This window comes from Augochlora pura, chromosome 8 (genome assembly GCF_028453695.1).
Source record: "Augochlora pura isolate Apur16 chromosome 8, APUR_v2.2.1, whole genome shotgun sequence".
NCBI classification, from domain to species: Eukaryota; Metazoa; Arthropoda; class Insecta; order Hymenoptera; family Halictidae; genus Augochlora; species Augochlora pura.
In genome coordinates this window covers 2156407-2171141 of record NC_135779.1, presented here as the reverse complement: position 1 = coordinate 2171141, position 14735 = coordinate 2156407, and the positions used below count along the sequence as shown (strand labels likewise).

Genomic DNA, 14735 nt, shown 5'->3' with positions numbered 1-14735 from the left:
TTACATTATGGTTACATAAAGTGTATTAGGTTCTGCTAGAAATTAATTATCAAACTACGAACAATAGTTGAAATTTGATGTGTATATAAAAATATAACATTTTTTCCTAGTACTATTTTGTCTCTGGAGCAACTAATTACGGGTGAACTTTTGTTTTTTCAGTGTAAACAGTATAAATACGAACTATATATGCACTATACAAGCATGTAAGTGCTATACCTTACTAATTATATGTATCGCTACAAGTCAACATGAGGATAAAAATAAGAATGTACTTGTTTTCTTTTTTGTTGGAAATAAAATTAGAGATGACTTTATTGAAAGAATTTTGCATTTGATTAAGAAATAGGAGTACATCAGTACAATGTTAAATATTCTGTAATGATTTATAAACAACTAGAACATATGATACAATTATATATAACTTCTACTATCTATAAAAATACAACGCAACTCTATAAAAATACAATGCTAACTGTCACTGGTATCAAAATCTAAATAGGACATGGAAGAAAAAAGTATATCGGAAAATGGACATTATTAAATCCGAACATCATCTCACCGATACATATTAGAAAGGATTCCATTTTCGCGGGTTAGTAATCACTCGTTCAGGCACTCTATTACACTTGGCTAGAGCTATATTATCAATACAAATGTATAGATATAGCTGTAAAAATTGCATGATGAATCACGCAATTAGTTTGGTACAATGGCTTCTTCAAGTTTCTCTTTCCACGCGGAAATCATAAAAGAACTGAAAGCAAAAATGTATATATAAATATGTATAATATCAGCGTATTATACCGTTGCGCTAAAAATGCCAATTAAATCATCATTTTACCTCCTTGTCCAAGTCTTTCTGCGACCAGACTTTGATCACAGGAATTTTAGTCTGTAAATAATATCGTTGATAAAAATAATTTGAAGTTTATTTATAACTCGTCTAAAGACATTACTTACAGTAGAGGAATCAGATTGTATACTAAGACGTGGATTAAGGACGAATGGCACTCCATCCAAATCTGAAGATCCTGGCAGTGTACCATAAATCGATGTAGTTCCTACAGCCGACGTTATAGGTGGTTGTGGGGCTGGTCTCGTGGGCCTGATTCTTGCACTAGGACTTAAAACTTCATAATCCCTGTCAGTAGATTCATCTACTTCCTTTCCCGCACTTCCTCCAATTTGTGGATAAATTCCGTTTGTCGGTTTTGGTGAGAACTTTGGTTTTGGTGGCCTTTCAGGAGCTACTCTATGTGGCGTTCCATTTGATGGATTAGGAGATGCATTTTGAAGTAAACTAATTGACAAAATATTAAGGATTGAATAGTGATTGTAACTGTACATTACACATTTTTTTTTTTTTTTTTTTTTTTTAGTAAAATGAACGCTTACTCTATATTAACATATGATTGTGAGCTGGAATTCCCATTTGCAATATCCACAGTTTTGTAGCAAACACAAACTCCGTTTATGACACTACAAAATTGATATCTCAGATTCAATTAAGGAATAATTAATTACGTATTAAATTCACGCAAAATAAGAAATCTCGGTACATACCCAGCAGCTACAAAACCATTTGGAGCCATTTTAGATTGATATACCTTATGCATAACCCTACTACATATAATAATGTCTGTAACTGCTCTCGAGCATAATTCCTTATTCCTAACTTTATAGCACAGCTGTTTCTTTCTCCATGCCTTCTGCACTAAAATCAATTGTTAAAATGTACTAGACAAAAATGTTATTCCAATTAACAATATCCTGATCAGTCTTACGTATGCTCACTTGAGTCTACAGTATATGCAATCATGCTGAATCCCTCAGGAGGAGTGTCCCGCTCATTAATGACTGCTAGATCCTCCACCACGCAATGAGGAAAACCTTCAGACTTCGAGAAACATATATATCTCCCTTTCTTCTTAATAAATAGCCCACTTTCCCTCCATAGATCAGCATCTGTATCTTGATCATATGTTCTAGACACCTATGTTACAAAAAAAAAAAGCAATAAAAATCTTTACATTTCTAATATAGAACAAAATGAGATAAATGTTGCATTACTCACCACTGTAAAATTTGGTGGACACTTATCTATATCTTCAACAACGCTTATGGCAGTGATTGGCCTATCATCAGGTAGCACAGATGATAATTGATGAACCAACATTTTGTTGCAATTGGTTTTCTTAGACATTACTGTAATTCTGTTGAAAACACATTCACGCAATTATTACCATTGCTCATCAGATACCGTTTCTGCTATAGTTACTAAATCATAATGTATAGAGTGAGGTAATAGCCGAAAGTATTTTATATAATCGCAGATTAAACGCTTATTAATCGAAAGCAATAGATAATCAGAGATTCGAGAGCACAGTTTTTCTGATAAAATACCGCGCGCTCCCGTCGTCGTTGTAAGATAAATTGACAGCAAATTCACACACTCCGAATCATCAAAGTTCACTGAACACTGGACGGGTCTACCCCTACTTTATCTCGATGACCTATTTTTCGATCGATAAACAAATTTATGGTGGGTACAAAACCGTTCGTTCAAAAACACTTCGCACTTTTATAAACCGCACGCCCGGTTCTGAAACACAACGAAAATAACTTCAACGATGCGAACTCAACCGTATAAAATATTCAACCGATCATGTTTGCAAAACGGTTGCAACATTTAAAAAAAAAAAAGTGCTAAATCCGACGTTCCTTAGTCATCCATAATTTCCGGGAGCCAGCGATTTGCTTACCTTCATAAATGGCACAACGATACGAATTCACGAGCTCCGCATATTTTCTCGTTCGTTTATCATGCTGTTAATTCGTCAGACAATTAGATAAAACCGTGTGACACGTCGGATTTCGATCGAGCCGCGAACGACTCGTATTTTCCACGGCACACGATCTTATTCTTCGAAACACTCATTCGTAACAAAGTGAAGGTACTCTAAAGCTTATGAATAAACAGAGAGGAGGGAAAGAACTGCAGAGAGCGAGGAGAGAAAGAAGGTGGAGGAGGGAGTGTATCGGAGAGAACGGTAATACAGAATGAGAGGAATACAAATACAGGATGTTTCACATACAGTGTTACACACGTTTTCTTTGAAATCCCGTCGAGATGTTATTTTCCGATTATGAAACGCTTTGAATTTCTCAGACAGTTTATTACTTCATAATTCATTAAGACTACGATATATCGTTATACACGTCAAAATCAAATCGTTAGTCGGACGAGCTTGTTGACAACGAAAGAATAAGTGCAACATTAGGTTCAGGCAATAATAAATCGTTCTCGTTGGGCTACTTACAACTTACGAAATTTAGTTGACATTTTACCGTAAAGGAAATACTGAAATATGTTATCACTATCACCTGAACACGGTCCAACTGCGATACGTCTAATAGGGTAGGTCTCTGCGCGCCTCGAAATGTAAGAATAGAAATTCGCCTTCGATAGCTTTAAAGAGAATCACTTGTGTAACACTCTGTACGAACCACCGTGTATATGCAAGCTATCAATTGTTCTCGTATAAGCAATTTCATATTGACGTACAGCTGTGTGTTATTCTACCCGAAACCGATAAGATAATGTATTCGAGCACGGGAAACACTGTTACTCGTGCGAATCGCTTTTCTTCGCCTGCTTCTTCGTTAAATGTTCCAACTAAATTGATATCAATGACATCACTTGTGTACCACCACCATCACCACCGACTACCACCATCACCGCCACCACCGTAATGACTACCATCTTAACTGACTAGGGTAGTGTGTTCAATAAGCTAACCTCTGTTTCCGTTCCCTTCACGCCGTAAAACCCGTGTGCACGGCGTTTTTCTTCGTCGATCCTGTACGATTTCCTGCAGCCGGATGTTCACTCGGTAGTATACACTCGAGTCGAGGCCTACCACGAGTTAGTCGAATGTTTTCCAAGCGATAAGAAAATGAAGGAGTATTGTACGCCACCCCTCCATCACATTCTTACTGGGAAGCGTGTTTATAAACGATTTTTAACGCGATTCAGGCTCACGAGCATCGTAACACTTTCCCCAGCCGTGGCCATGACACTCGAGTTTGATCCTGAGACTGTAGAAACAGCATGGCGACTTGTTTATGTTTCAATAATTTTTGTCGAAATCTATTTTCGCTTGGAATCGCTGTCTTTGCGATACTGGTGCTTGCGAGTCGAATTTCTGACGTCAAAATAGTGACTTTCACAAAGCGAGATTAAAAGATGTGTCATAACGCATAGCGGATGTGTCACAACATTTCACACTTCGGTTGTACTCTCTATCTCTCGCGTGTATACCCAGACGTGTTGACCTACGACGAATTAAGATGCATTGAAAAAGAATCAGGTGCATGTATAGAGAAGTCATTTTACGATAATAGCACACCCGTGTAGAACGAATAAAACTTTGATATCTGTTACATTGATATTTACCATCACTTTGTAAACTTAGGAGTCATTGATCGAGTTGTTAAAAATAGTTAGATAAGTGCTAATCGAATAATTACGAAAGACACGTAATATGATAATTAAACATTCAGTGAGGCAATCAATTTGGCGCGAAAGTATTGGATGGTGATGCCACGTGCGGTAATTCTGTGAAGTATAAAGTATCTTAAGTCTAACGCGAGATGGTGCCACCATTCACTTTAAATGATCATTTCAAAAGCTCGGAAATTTATGTTATTCAGTTAGTGCTGTTAATGTATATATATAATCATTTTTAAAAATTATAATAATTAATCATTTTACGTTAATGTATCAATAATGATAATTTACGTAAATTTTGTATATATTTGATTGTTTGTAGCTGCTTAACTTCGTTCTTTGGTCACTAGGTGGTTATAGTGTTTTCACCAAGCCAGAAATCATTTTCTCGAATTCCCATTAAAACATAAGAATTATATGACCCTACAACGTCTAGTCGTCGCACAAATATGTGGTATAGAACTTGAATGTAACAAAATTAATTTACATTTACTGATTATTGAGAATTTTTCGTTTACGCGACAGTTGAGTTCATGAATCTCTGCGGTAGGGGGCGTTGCTAGTACTTCATTGTACTCAATTTGCCACATTGTAACATTATTAAATTAGATTAATTTAAATCAATTTACTAAATAAAACTTAACATTCATTGTAGAGTATCTCTACAAAGCACCACAATAAAAAATTTAATTCAGTGGTATCATTTTTATATTTTTTCCACTATTGAACTATCAAAGTTGGTTCGCACATTGTTTAATGTTTTCATAAAATAATCTCGAATAGAATATTTTCTATTATTTAAAGTAAGGATAGTCGCATCGAGTACATATTTCAAATTTCCTACCTTGTATCAAACAATACAAAATGTACATACTTGCACAGTGGACTCTGTACGATGGCGCTGCTGAGTGAACCGACGCAAATGCGTGGTTGCTTGCATTCACAGTGTAGCATCGGATGCAATTGGAAGTTTGACCTTGCAACGAAAATGTAAGTAACAAATATCAGAGTTTACTAATTAAGTACGCCGACAGGCAAACGTATTTATTTATTCATTTTTTTATTTTATCTATATGATGTAAAATAGCATTCTTTTCAATGAAATCTTCGTTACAAATATTAACAAGCGTGCTTTTGAAATTTTGCTGAAATATGCATATGTATGTATAAAAATGTAATGGAAGTTCAGACTGCATAATATAAGCACAGACGTTCTAACTAGAAAGAGTGGTGTTTAACAACACAAAAAATTACGCAACATTGTGTGCAAGCAGAATACATAAAAACAAACCTTTTTACTTAGTCTAGAAATAGTTAATGAATTAGCCAAGTAATTTAGGGTTCTTGAAAGAAACTTAGTGATTTGAAAAATTGTTGTTCATGGTTATGGATAGTTTATAAATTACTTTATACGATCTTGTAAATAGAAAAAAAGAGATGTGGCATTTATATAAATTTTTCTTATAAGAACAGCAGACAGAAAAAATAAAAATAAGACAATTCTTCTTTGTTTGTAAAAAATTATGCGAAGTGTAGATTCATAATCTGCAGCTAATATTATGATACAAACCATACATAAGATCATATTATAGACAATTTATATTACATATATAAAAACATACTAATTTAACCATTCTTGTTTGAATGATAATTTAAGACGTATATAATTAACAACTATCATAATAATAAGTGAATGATGTATGTGTTTACCAAAATACTACAGGGATATAATTTAAATAATGTTTAGTGTAAAATAAAATATGGACATGTTTGTGGTTCTTGCAATATAATATATGGATATGTTTGTGGTTCTTGCAATATAATATATGCTTATGTTTGTGGTTATTGCAAAATAATATATGGATATAAAACTGAATATTGTAAAATGAAATATGGATATGTTTATGGTTATAACAATATAATAATATATGGATATAATTTTGAGTATTACAGCAAAGGAATATGGATGTGTTTCTAATTATTGCAAAATAATATATGGATATAATTTTGAATATTGCAAAATGAAATATGGATATGTTTCTAATTATTGCAAAATAATATATGGATGTAATTTTGAATATTGCAAAATGAAATATGGATATGTTTCCGGTTAGTGCAATATAATATATGGATATGATTTGAGTATTGCCAAAAAAAATATGGATAGGTTTCTAGTTATTGCAAAATAATATATGGATGTGATTTAAGTATTGCAAAATAAAATATGGATATGTTTCTAGATATTGCAAAATAATATATGGATATAATTTTGAGTATTGCAAAATAAAATATGGATATAATTTTGAGTATTGCAAAATAAAATATGGATATAATTTTGAGTATTGGAAAATAAAGTATGGATGTAAAATTGAGTATTGCAAAGAAAATATGGATATAATTTTGAGTATTACAGAAAAAGAATATGGATATGTTTCTAATTATTGCAAAATAATATATGGATATAATTTTGAATATTGCAAAATAAAATATGGATATGTTTCTGGTTAGTGCAATATAATATATGGATATGATTTGAGTATTGCCAAAAAATATGGATAGGTTTCTAGTTATTGCAAAATAATATATGGATATGATTTGATTATTGCAAAATAAAATATGGATATGTTTCTAAATATTGCAAAATAATATATGGATATAATTTTGAGTTTTACAACCAAATATATGGATATGTTTCAAGTTATTGCAAAATAATATATGGATATAAAATTGAGAATTGCAAAATAAAATATGGATATAAAACTGAATATTGTAAAATAAAATATGGATATGATTTGAGTATTGCAAAATAAAATATGGATGTAAAATTGAGTATTGTCAAAAAAATATGGATATAATTTTGAGTATTGCAAAATAAAATATGGATGTAAAATTGTGTATTGCAAAAAAAATATGGATATGTTTCTAGTTATTGCAAAATAATATATGGACATAATTTTGATTATTATAGAATTGAGTATGGATATGTTCCTGATACTGTAGGACTATGGATAAGGGGTATTGTGAAATAACATATGTGGATATGGTTTGAGTATGGCCAAATACTACATGTGTGTGAATTGAGTATTGCAAAATAATGCCGTGAAAAATATTATTTCAAAGTTTAATAAGATATATGAGTGATTTCCTTACATTTCAATTATATTTTTTCACATTAAGTGTACGAAATTAATGTTGTATACATACATTCTGTTGAATGCTTAGAATTGAAGAAATAGTACATTGTTTTTAAGTTCTCATTAATTACACGTAATTTTATTTTTTCTTGTAATTATCGTCTTAGATTCTCAGGATAATGTCTCATAATTCCTTAATGCTTTCAGATGCATCTAGTGATTGATAATCTACACTGTAACCTGTGAATTTCCAACAATCAAGATACACTTTATGCTGTACTTATTAAATAGTCTTAGGTCTTAATGTAAGTTCAAATTCATATCTAACAATTTACTGAAAATGGTGTGTATTTATATTCTATGTACAAATAAAAGAGTTGAAATATTATTGTATTTTAGTATATTTTTTTATCATAATAGTTGAGATTTTTATTATTGTAAAGTTATATAAAAATTTTTCGCGTTTCTGACTTAAATATATTTTTAGGTATGAATTGCAATAATATTATGAAGTTTGTAGATGGAATATTACTTACCTACCTGATATACCCTGAAACAAGTTATTGTGTTTGATATATAAGGATATCTACCTGGAATAAGACCGTGATTTTCAGCGTCCCATGACAAAGACCCATTAGGCACTTTGACCATTCTTAACGTACTTGCATTACCTATCTCTCTCTATAGGTGAGACTTCGGTTTACGCGGGAATATCCCTACTCTTTTCATTTGTCACAAGCCTTCAAAAGAACTCCCAGTAAGAATACAAGCTACCCTAGAAGAGGGGGTAGCCTTGAAGCTCCTGCAACTTTAGATGTGCATTCATTTTGTAATTTGCGTAGCGTACCCGTCGTTTCGGTTCGTGTATAGATTATTTTCCAATATTAAATACTTAGACCTCTAAAGTTACTTGTACTTATGCCATACTTTTTCTACACAATAAAGTAATTTTTTCTACATTTAAAATATATTTATTTACAAAGATTCATTTAGATTTGATTCATTTTGTAAAGACTTGATTGTTGCAATTTTTACATTATGTGTTGCAGAAATGAAACGAAATACATCACGGTCTTTACAACAAAGTGAGAAGTACAAATCATCTCGTAGCGAAGATCTCGAGGTTTCACGTTCAAGATCTGAAGAAGAGAAGATGCTACGGAGACGCGAATGGAGGATTCAACAGGACAGAGCGCGAGAACATGAAATATTGAAACAAAAGAAGATATACGAGTATGAAATGCGACGGGCTCGTGAGAAAGGTTTGCCGCTTCCTAAACCTCCGACCTTTGGTTGTAGTAAAAGCCGAAGTAAGTCTCCAGGAAGTCAACCGAGAAGAACTTCCTCCAGCGCAACAAATACTCCTATTCTTTCTGAAAGGTGAGCGCAACATACTTCTAAAAGGTTTGGCTCATGCATTATTTAAAATTTTGGAAACAGTATTTAAGAAGAAGTAAATGCATTTAAATTGGATTATTTTTTGAAAATAAGAATAAAATAAAATTCTCAGTAATTTATAGATTAATGCATAAAGGATATTCAATGTTCGAAATTACAAAAAGTTTTATTTGTTGTATCGTAGATTAGAGTCTGCTGATGGAAAGGTACCATTATTTAAAGGACCAGAAGGTACAAAGATTAGTGCAGTAGAATTACGCAGAATTAAAGTAGATATTCATCGAAATATCCCTGGGAAATCAACTGGATCGGAACTTCTGAGAGATATTATCAATCCTGAAGATGTAATAGTCAAAAGAAGAGCGGGTAAATTATTGTTTCTACACTACAAGTTTTTAATAACATTTTTAGTTATTCAATGAAGAAGTATATGAAATGGAAAATTATATCGTCACTGAAGATGAATATTTCTAGAATTTTCTAGAAGTTATAATGAAGAATTTCAATTTTGAGAAGAATATTTCCTTTCTCATGTAAAAATTAAATTTATTGTTTCTTCTTTATTAACTTTTAAGTTTCACTTCGTTCAGATCTTTTCCTGTAATAGTTCATTGAACTACAGATGAAGATATCAAAATGGTCATAATTCACATCACTTGAAGATGGAAGGCTTCTATTCCACAACTTTTATAACTGTGAAGATTGTGGATATCGAAGTTACAATATCTTATCCACGATATTCAAGATGCTCGTAATTTACGAAGTTAATAACAGCTTTAATTTATCCAGGATATATCGAATTTGGAATACAACGGTGGATTACTGTCGCGATCACGTAATGTGCAATACGTAAGCACAATATTTTTTACTTAGAGTGTACAATGCTTTGCTTTGTATATATTTTGCTTGTCGTTGTATGTGCACTTCAGATTTTACACAAAGTATTATGCTTCAGCGTTATTAACAACACTGGTCTGGTTGGTCAAAGATGGATTTATGAAAACAGTATGAATCCCATAAATCTGCGTACGAGGTGTGATCGGCATATATACATTGCCTGCGAAATTAAAAAATTTCTGGAACTTTCTGATCACATTTCGTACACGGTTTGTGCATCCTTTTCATGTTTTGGCGTGGGAATGAGTGCATGGTGTATAAAGAATAGCAAAATTGCTTTTTTTCAAATACTCCACTAGCTACAATATCAACAACTTGAAGATCTACTCTGAAGATTTGTTCAAATTTCAATTGAAGAGGCAGAAGTTAATATCAAATATTTTTTGAAAATTCATTATTGAAAGAGGCAATATTAAACTAAAAAAGTATAAATCATTCTGATGTAACTGAAATTGTATAATGCAGTATGACTATAGCTTTTGTAATATTTCATTTTAACATTAATATGACTTGGTTACTGCACTATTGAGTTAATTCATAGAAAATATCTTACATTGAGGTATTGAAAATTGAAATTTACAAATTGTCAATGTGGAAGATTTGTTAATCGTCTCTGAAGATACGTGTGTCATCTTGGAAGGTTTTTATTGGAAAATGTATATCTTATAAGAGATATATATATATATAATTTCGTTGTTTAAAATTCGATTGAAAAATAATACTTCACTTTCTATTTTTTAATTTCTTATTAGACAAATTAATGTTTCAAACAATTAAGAATTACAGAAATTTTAATTGTTACTCCTTATGACTAGTTTATAAATTCGAAATCTAAATTGAAAGTACTTAACATGGTTTGTATACAAGATATTTGTACAAGTTGAAATTTATATTCTAAACGTAATAATCTGAATACAATTGAAGAAAACATGCAATTTATAGAAATTGATAATTATTGAACTATAGATATTTAAATGAGATTTACTTTTGTATATTTGATTCTGATAATATTACGTTGATTCTGGCACTGAAGAAAGTTGTAAGCTATTGACATCCATCTATGAACATTTTATAAATTTTGAAGAATAATTTTAATTTTTGTGTAATCTTTAGAATACAAAATGGAATAGAATTTATGAGTACTAACGTAATTGATTTAAATTTTCTATTAAAATTCCCTTAAGAAATACTTAAAACAATTTATATTATAATAAAAGTTGATACAGTTTATCAATTTGGATGGCTTACAATTTTTCAGAGGTAGTCAATTTGTCTGAGTTGCAACTTTAAAAACTCCAAGGTCTGTCACAGTTGCCAATATCGCTTAATTGTTTATTTCATATATATTAAAACTATTTTTTTTATTAAGAATTATGTTACTATAGGGGAAGGATCGAAACCAATATTTGAGAGAGAAGAAATCAAGGGGATAACAACCAAAGCAGAAGAAGTTGAAGAACACCGAACTGTCGTAACCGTTAATAATGAAACTATAGGTATGATTATTAAACGGTTCCGAACGCATCATTTTTTATTCATATTCAACGGTACTTTCTATTTTACAAGCACACAATTTTTTACATTTAGATAGCGAGTTGAAAACGTTTAAAAAACGTTCTACGTCTTCGAGTCCGATCAAAACTCGCAGTTCCAGTCCTCGACACACGTCGTCTCGCCTTTCAAGGTTTGTGCCCGTAGTGGCAATATTGCTTTACGAGAAAGCAAAGTTGTTACAATTAGTGTCAGCTAGTTGTTGTTGGAAGTTTTATGTATTTATAAGGTAGTATAAGATCCCACAATTTTAATATGGATATGATTATTGCCATGCAATCAATTTATGAACGAATAAAAAAAAATATGAATGTAAAAAGGATATTAGCATTAAGAAAATACTATTCGTTCAGAAGTTAGACTGCATGCAGTAATACATCGAGTATTGCTATTGTACATATGGAAGTTTAATGCAGACTTTGATAAGAAAAGTCTTGAATATTTTGGTACATAAATAGTAAAAAAAAGGAGCTTTATAAATTCGAAGAATTTGAAAATAAAATAAATGTTGTCTGTCATAGAAATGCTTTGACATTGTATATGTTATATATTTACATTGTATATGTTATAACATTTATGTTTAATCTTTTAAGGTTCAGAACTATATTAGTTGCATAACTTGCTACTAGTTTGGTTTTTAGGCATGTTTTGTTTTTTGTTATTACAGTTTGTTTTGTTCTAGCTTTACTAATGCTTCGCAAGGTTTTGGAAAATGGACGCCATGAGACACGGACACGATTTGCTACATGATTGTATGCATACGCTTGCTTATGCTAATACCGCGGCTTATATCATTCTATTATCCGCAGCAATCATTCTATTATTTGCGCATAAAATTCATCAATTTAAAAACTAGGATAAATTGTCTTAAGTGGATTAGTTCACTCAAAAGTTATTTAAATTTCTTTTATTCAGGCAGCAATTTTTGAACACATAGAATTGGATAGAAAATACATTTCAAAGAATTAAAGTTAGTAAAAAATTGAATATTTTGCATATAATATAAAAATTATTTCAATAATACTTAACTGATTTATGATATTGCTTGAGGTTGCTATTTTATCCAGGTAACATATTACGAATATAAATATTAATAAAAATATCAGATGGTAAGTAATTTCGAATGTAATGATTAGATTAATAATTGGTATATCCTAAATGGACAGATACCGTAACTTTTAAATATTTTAAATAATTTACTTACAATATTTGCATATTCCTCGTCTGCACTTTTCCTAGAGGTGAAGTACTTGTGACACTTCTTCACATAAGTAATAATTATAGGTATAATGTATTTTGCAAATGTTTGGTATTTTTGTGCTATTGCTTATAAGTTCTCCCGAAAGTGCGAGAGAAAGTATGAATACCCAATACAAGCACTCTATAGATTTAATATGCAAGCTTTATAGCTAATATGCAAGTTTACAACATTTTGGACTCATTTGGTAAATTTGTTTACACATACGATGTAGATCAATAGAAAGATAGATGTAATTGAAAATAGTCTAACGAAAGATAATTGTTTTATAAATTACACGGACACATGTAAATATATACCCAGATGTTGCTAAAAAACTTTCTGAAAATAGTTGGTAATTTACTACAGCTTAATAAAGTTAATATGGATATGAACAAACTAATATGGATTTTACAGAGTATTGCACTAGAGCTATATGTTTAGTCAATAAGATTAGTGTTATGTTAAGCTTACTAATGGTTAATCTAAAGAATATTTGGAAAACCGAATATTTTGTAAACTTTTTATTTTCATTTAGGCATGGAGACTCAAAACACGAAGACAAAAGAAGCTATAGAAACGACAGGTGATTCTTAATTACTTAAATTTCATTTACTGATGTATTCTGTACATTTTTAACTTGTTCCGTCAAATTTTAATATTGCTTATTTAGGGATCGTTATCATAGCAGAGGCGAAGGCAGGGAGCATAGAGACAGTTACAGACATAAGGAAAGACGACATACACAATCACAGAGTGTTGAGGAAGAGCGGGGCAGAAAAAGTCGTGATCACTCGCATTCAAGGGAGAGAGAAGAACGCAAATATGAGAGAGATTCCTATCACAGGTATTTTATGCAACGATATGTTTTATATGATGCATTTGTAAATTAGATTTAAACAATTAATACTTAATAGGGATGACAGATCTTATCGAGAATATCGAGAAAGATCTAGAGAGCGCTCTCGAGATAGAAGAGACAGAGATAGATCTAGGGATCAAAGAGTTCCTATGCCACACTACATTGAACAAATTCCTGTACCAGTTTGTTATGGTGTACGTATACTAGTCATATTGAACAATTTTATGGTTTATTAGACAAAAAACTGATTTATAAATATAATACTTTATTATATTTTAGCATTTTCCGCCAAGACCAATAATGATGGCCCCTATGGTCCCAATTCGTAGTCAAGTTCCTATGGGAAGTAGTAGACACCCTTCCATGATGGGGCCCCTACGTCCATTCGCGCCAAGATTTATACTACCAGATGTACATAGATTACGTGCACCTCCAAATCCTAGTAAGTATAATTAAAGAACTATTAACAACTGTATATATGAATCTTTAATTACTTGACATTTTACGCAGGATTTGGACCAATGTTTTAAAGTTGGACTATATATATTTATTCATCAGCCAAATTTTAAACAAATCAAGAATGACAAATCTTTATGAATACTGTAGGGAATCAAATTTAAGATGTGCTTTATTAATGTGTAAGATAGATTGTTTTATTCTAATTTTGTTTTGAATCATGGATGTTTCATAAATATTACATACAATACATACTCATCTAAAGATGTTTACAGATTATGCTGGATATAAAATGAAATTGTGCCGATTTTATTCTCATCACACATTTTTTAACTGTACTTTTATAATTTTTGTATCACACATGTATATTTTTTTCTGTGAAATGTAATCGTATGTTTTAAAAATGCGTTAATTATTGTATAGTAGCTTTTATCTTTTATCAATAAATATGTGATATTTTTAACAGTTTGATGTAATTATTCATTGTACTTGACATATATATTCAACCATTTGTAATATAAAAAATATAGATATTATAAAATTTTTGGTTCATTGCTTGTATCAAATATTGAATATGATGTAGAGAGATTTGAACCAAGAAACAGAATTTACGTGAAAATTGATTAAATCTGTTAGTAACATTAATTAACCGAGAGTGATGTAATTATAAAATATTCATTTATTCTA

At 31.1% G+C, this 14735-nt stretch overlaps 2 protein-coding genes across 8 annotated transcripts; one reads left to right on the top strand and one right to left on the bottom strand.

Moving 5' to 3' along the window:
- Nucleotides 1-372: 372 nt before the first annotated feature.
- Mvb12 (multivesicular body subunit 12-like Mvb12) lies at nt 373-5419 on the bottom strand. 6 transcript variants are annotated; one of them, XM_078189280.1, is made up of 9 exons: nt 5388-5419; nt 3803-4338; nt 2078-2216; nt 1798-1996; nt 1567-1717; nt 1399-1482; nt 964-1303; nt 845-895; nt 373-757 (listed from the first exon to the last, which is right to left on the bottom strand). In XM_078189280.1, the coding sequence occupies exons 3-9, from the start codon at nt 2204-2206 to the stop codon at nt 722-724; spliced, it is 990 nt and encodes a 329-aa protein (XP_078045406.1). In that variant the 5' UTR covers nt 2207-2216; nt 3803-4338; nt 5388-5419; the 3' UTR covers nt 373-721. The 6 variants fall into 6 exon arrangements, with proteins under 6 accessions (XP_078045406.1, XP_078045405.1, XP_078045408.1 ...); XM_078189279.1 differs by lacking the exon at nt 5388-5419 and adding an exon at nt 4460-4595; XM_078189282.1 differs by lacking the exons at nt 3803-4338; nt 5388-5419 and adding exons at nt 2766-2829; nt 3324-3758.
- Fem (feminizer) lies at nt 5380-14516 on the top strand. 2 transcript variants are annotated; one of them, XR_013494750.1, is made up of 12 exons: nt 5396-5503; nt 7855-7952; nt 8697-9027; nt 9230-9411; nt 11328-11438; nt 11530-11626; nt 13269-13316; nt 13404-13577; nt 13648-13786; nt 13872-14034; nt 14103-14230; nt 14324-14516. XR_013494750.1 is itself a non-coding variant. In XM_078189277.1 (11 exons), the coding sequence occupies exons 3-11, from the start codon at nt 8699-8701 to the stop codon at nt 14120-14122; spliced, it is 1263 nt and encodes a 420-aa protein (XP_078045403.1). In that variant the 5' UTR covers nt 5380-5503; nt 7855-7952; nt 8697-8698; the 3' UTR covers nt 14123-14516. The 2 variants fall into 2 exon arrangements, 1 of the variants encoding a protein (XP_078045403.1); XM_078189277.1 differs by having other exon boundaries at nt 5380-5503; nt 14103-14516.
- Nucleotides 14517-14735: the final 219 nt, after the last annotated feature.

Coding starts and splice junctions, on each gene's coding strand:
- Mvb12 (XM_078189278.1), bottom strand. CDS start 3,346: ATGTCAACTAAATTTCGTAAGTT. Junction 1,718..1,797: donor TGCATATACTGTAGACTCAA/GTGAGCATACGT, acceptor AATTGATTTTAG/TGCAGAAGGCATGGAGAAAG. Junction 896..963: donor TACAATCTGATTCCTCTACT/GTAAGTAATGTC, acceptor TATTATTTACAG/ACTAAAATTCCTGTGATCAA.
- Fem (XM_078189277.1), top strand. CDS start 8,699: ATGAAACGAAATACATCACGGTCTTTACAACAAAGTGAGAAGTACAAA. Junction 13,787..13,871: donor CTGTACCAGTTTGTTATGGT/GTACGTATACTA, acceptor ATTATATTTTAG/CATTTTCCGCCAAGACCAAT. Junction 14,035..14,102: donor ACGTGCACCTCCAAATCCTA/GTAAGTATAATT, acceptor CATTTTACGCAG/GATTTGGACCAATGTTTTAA.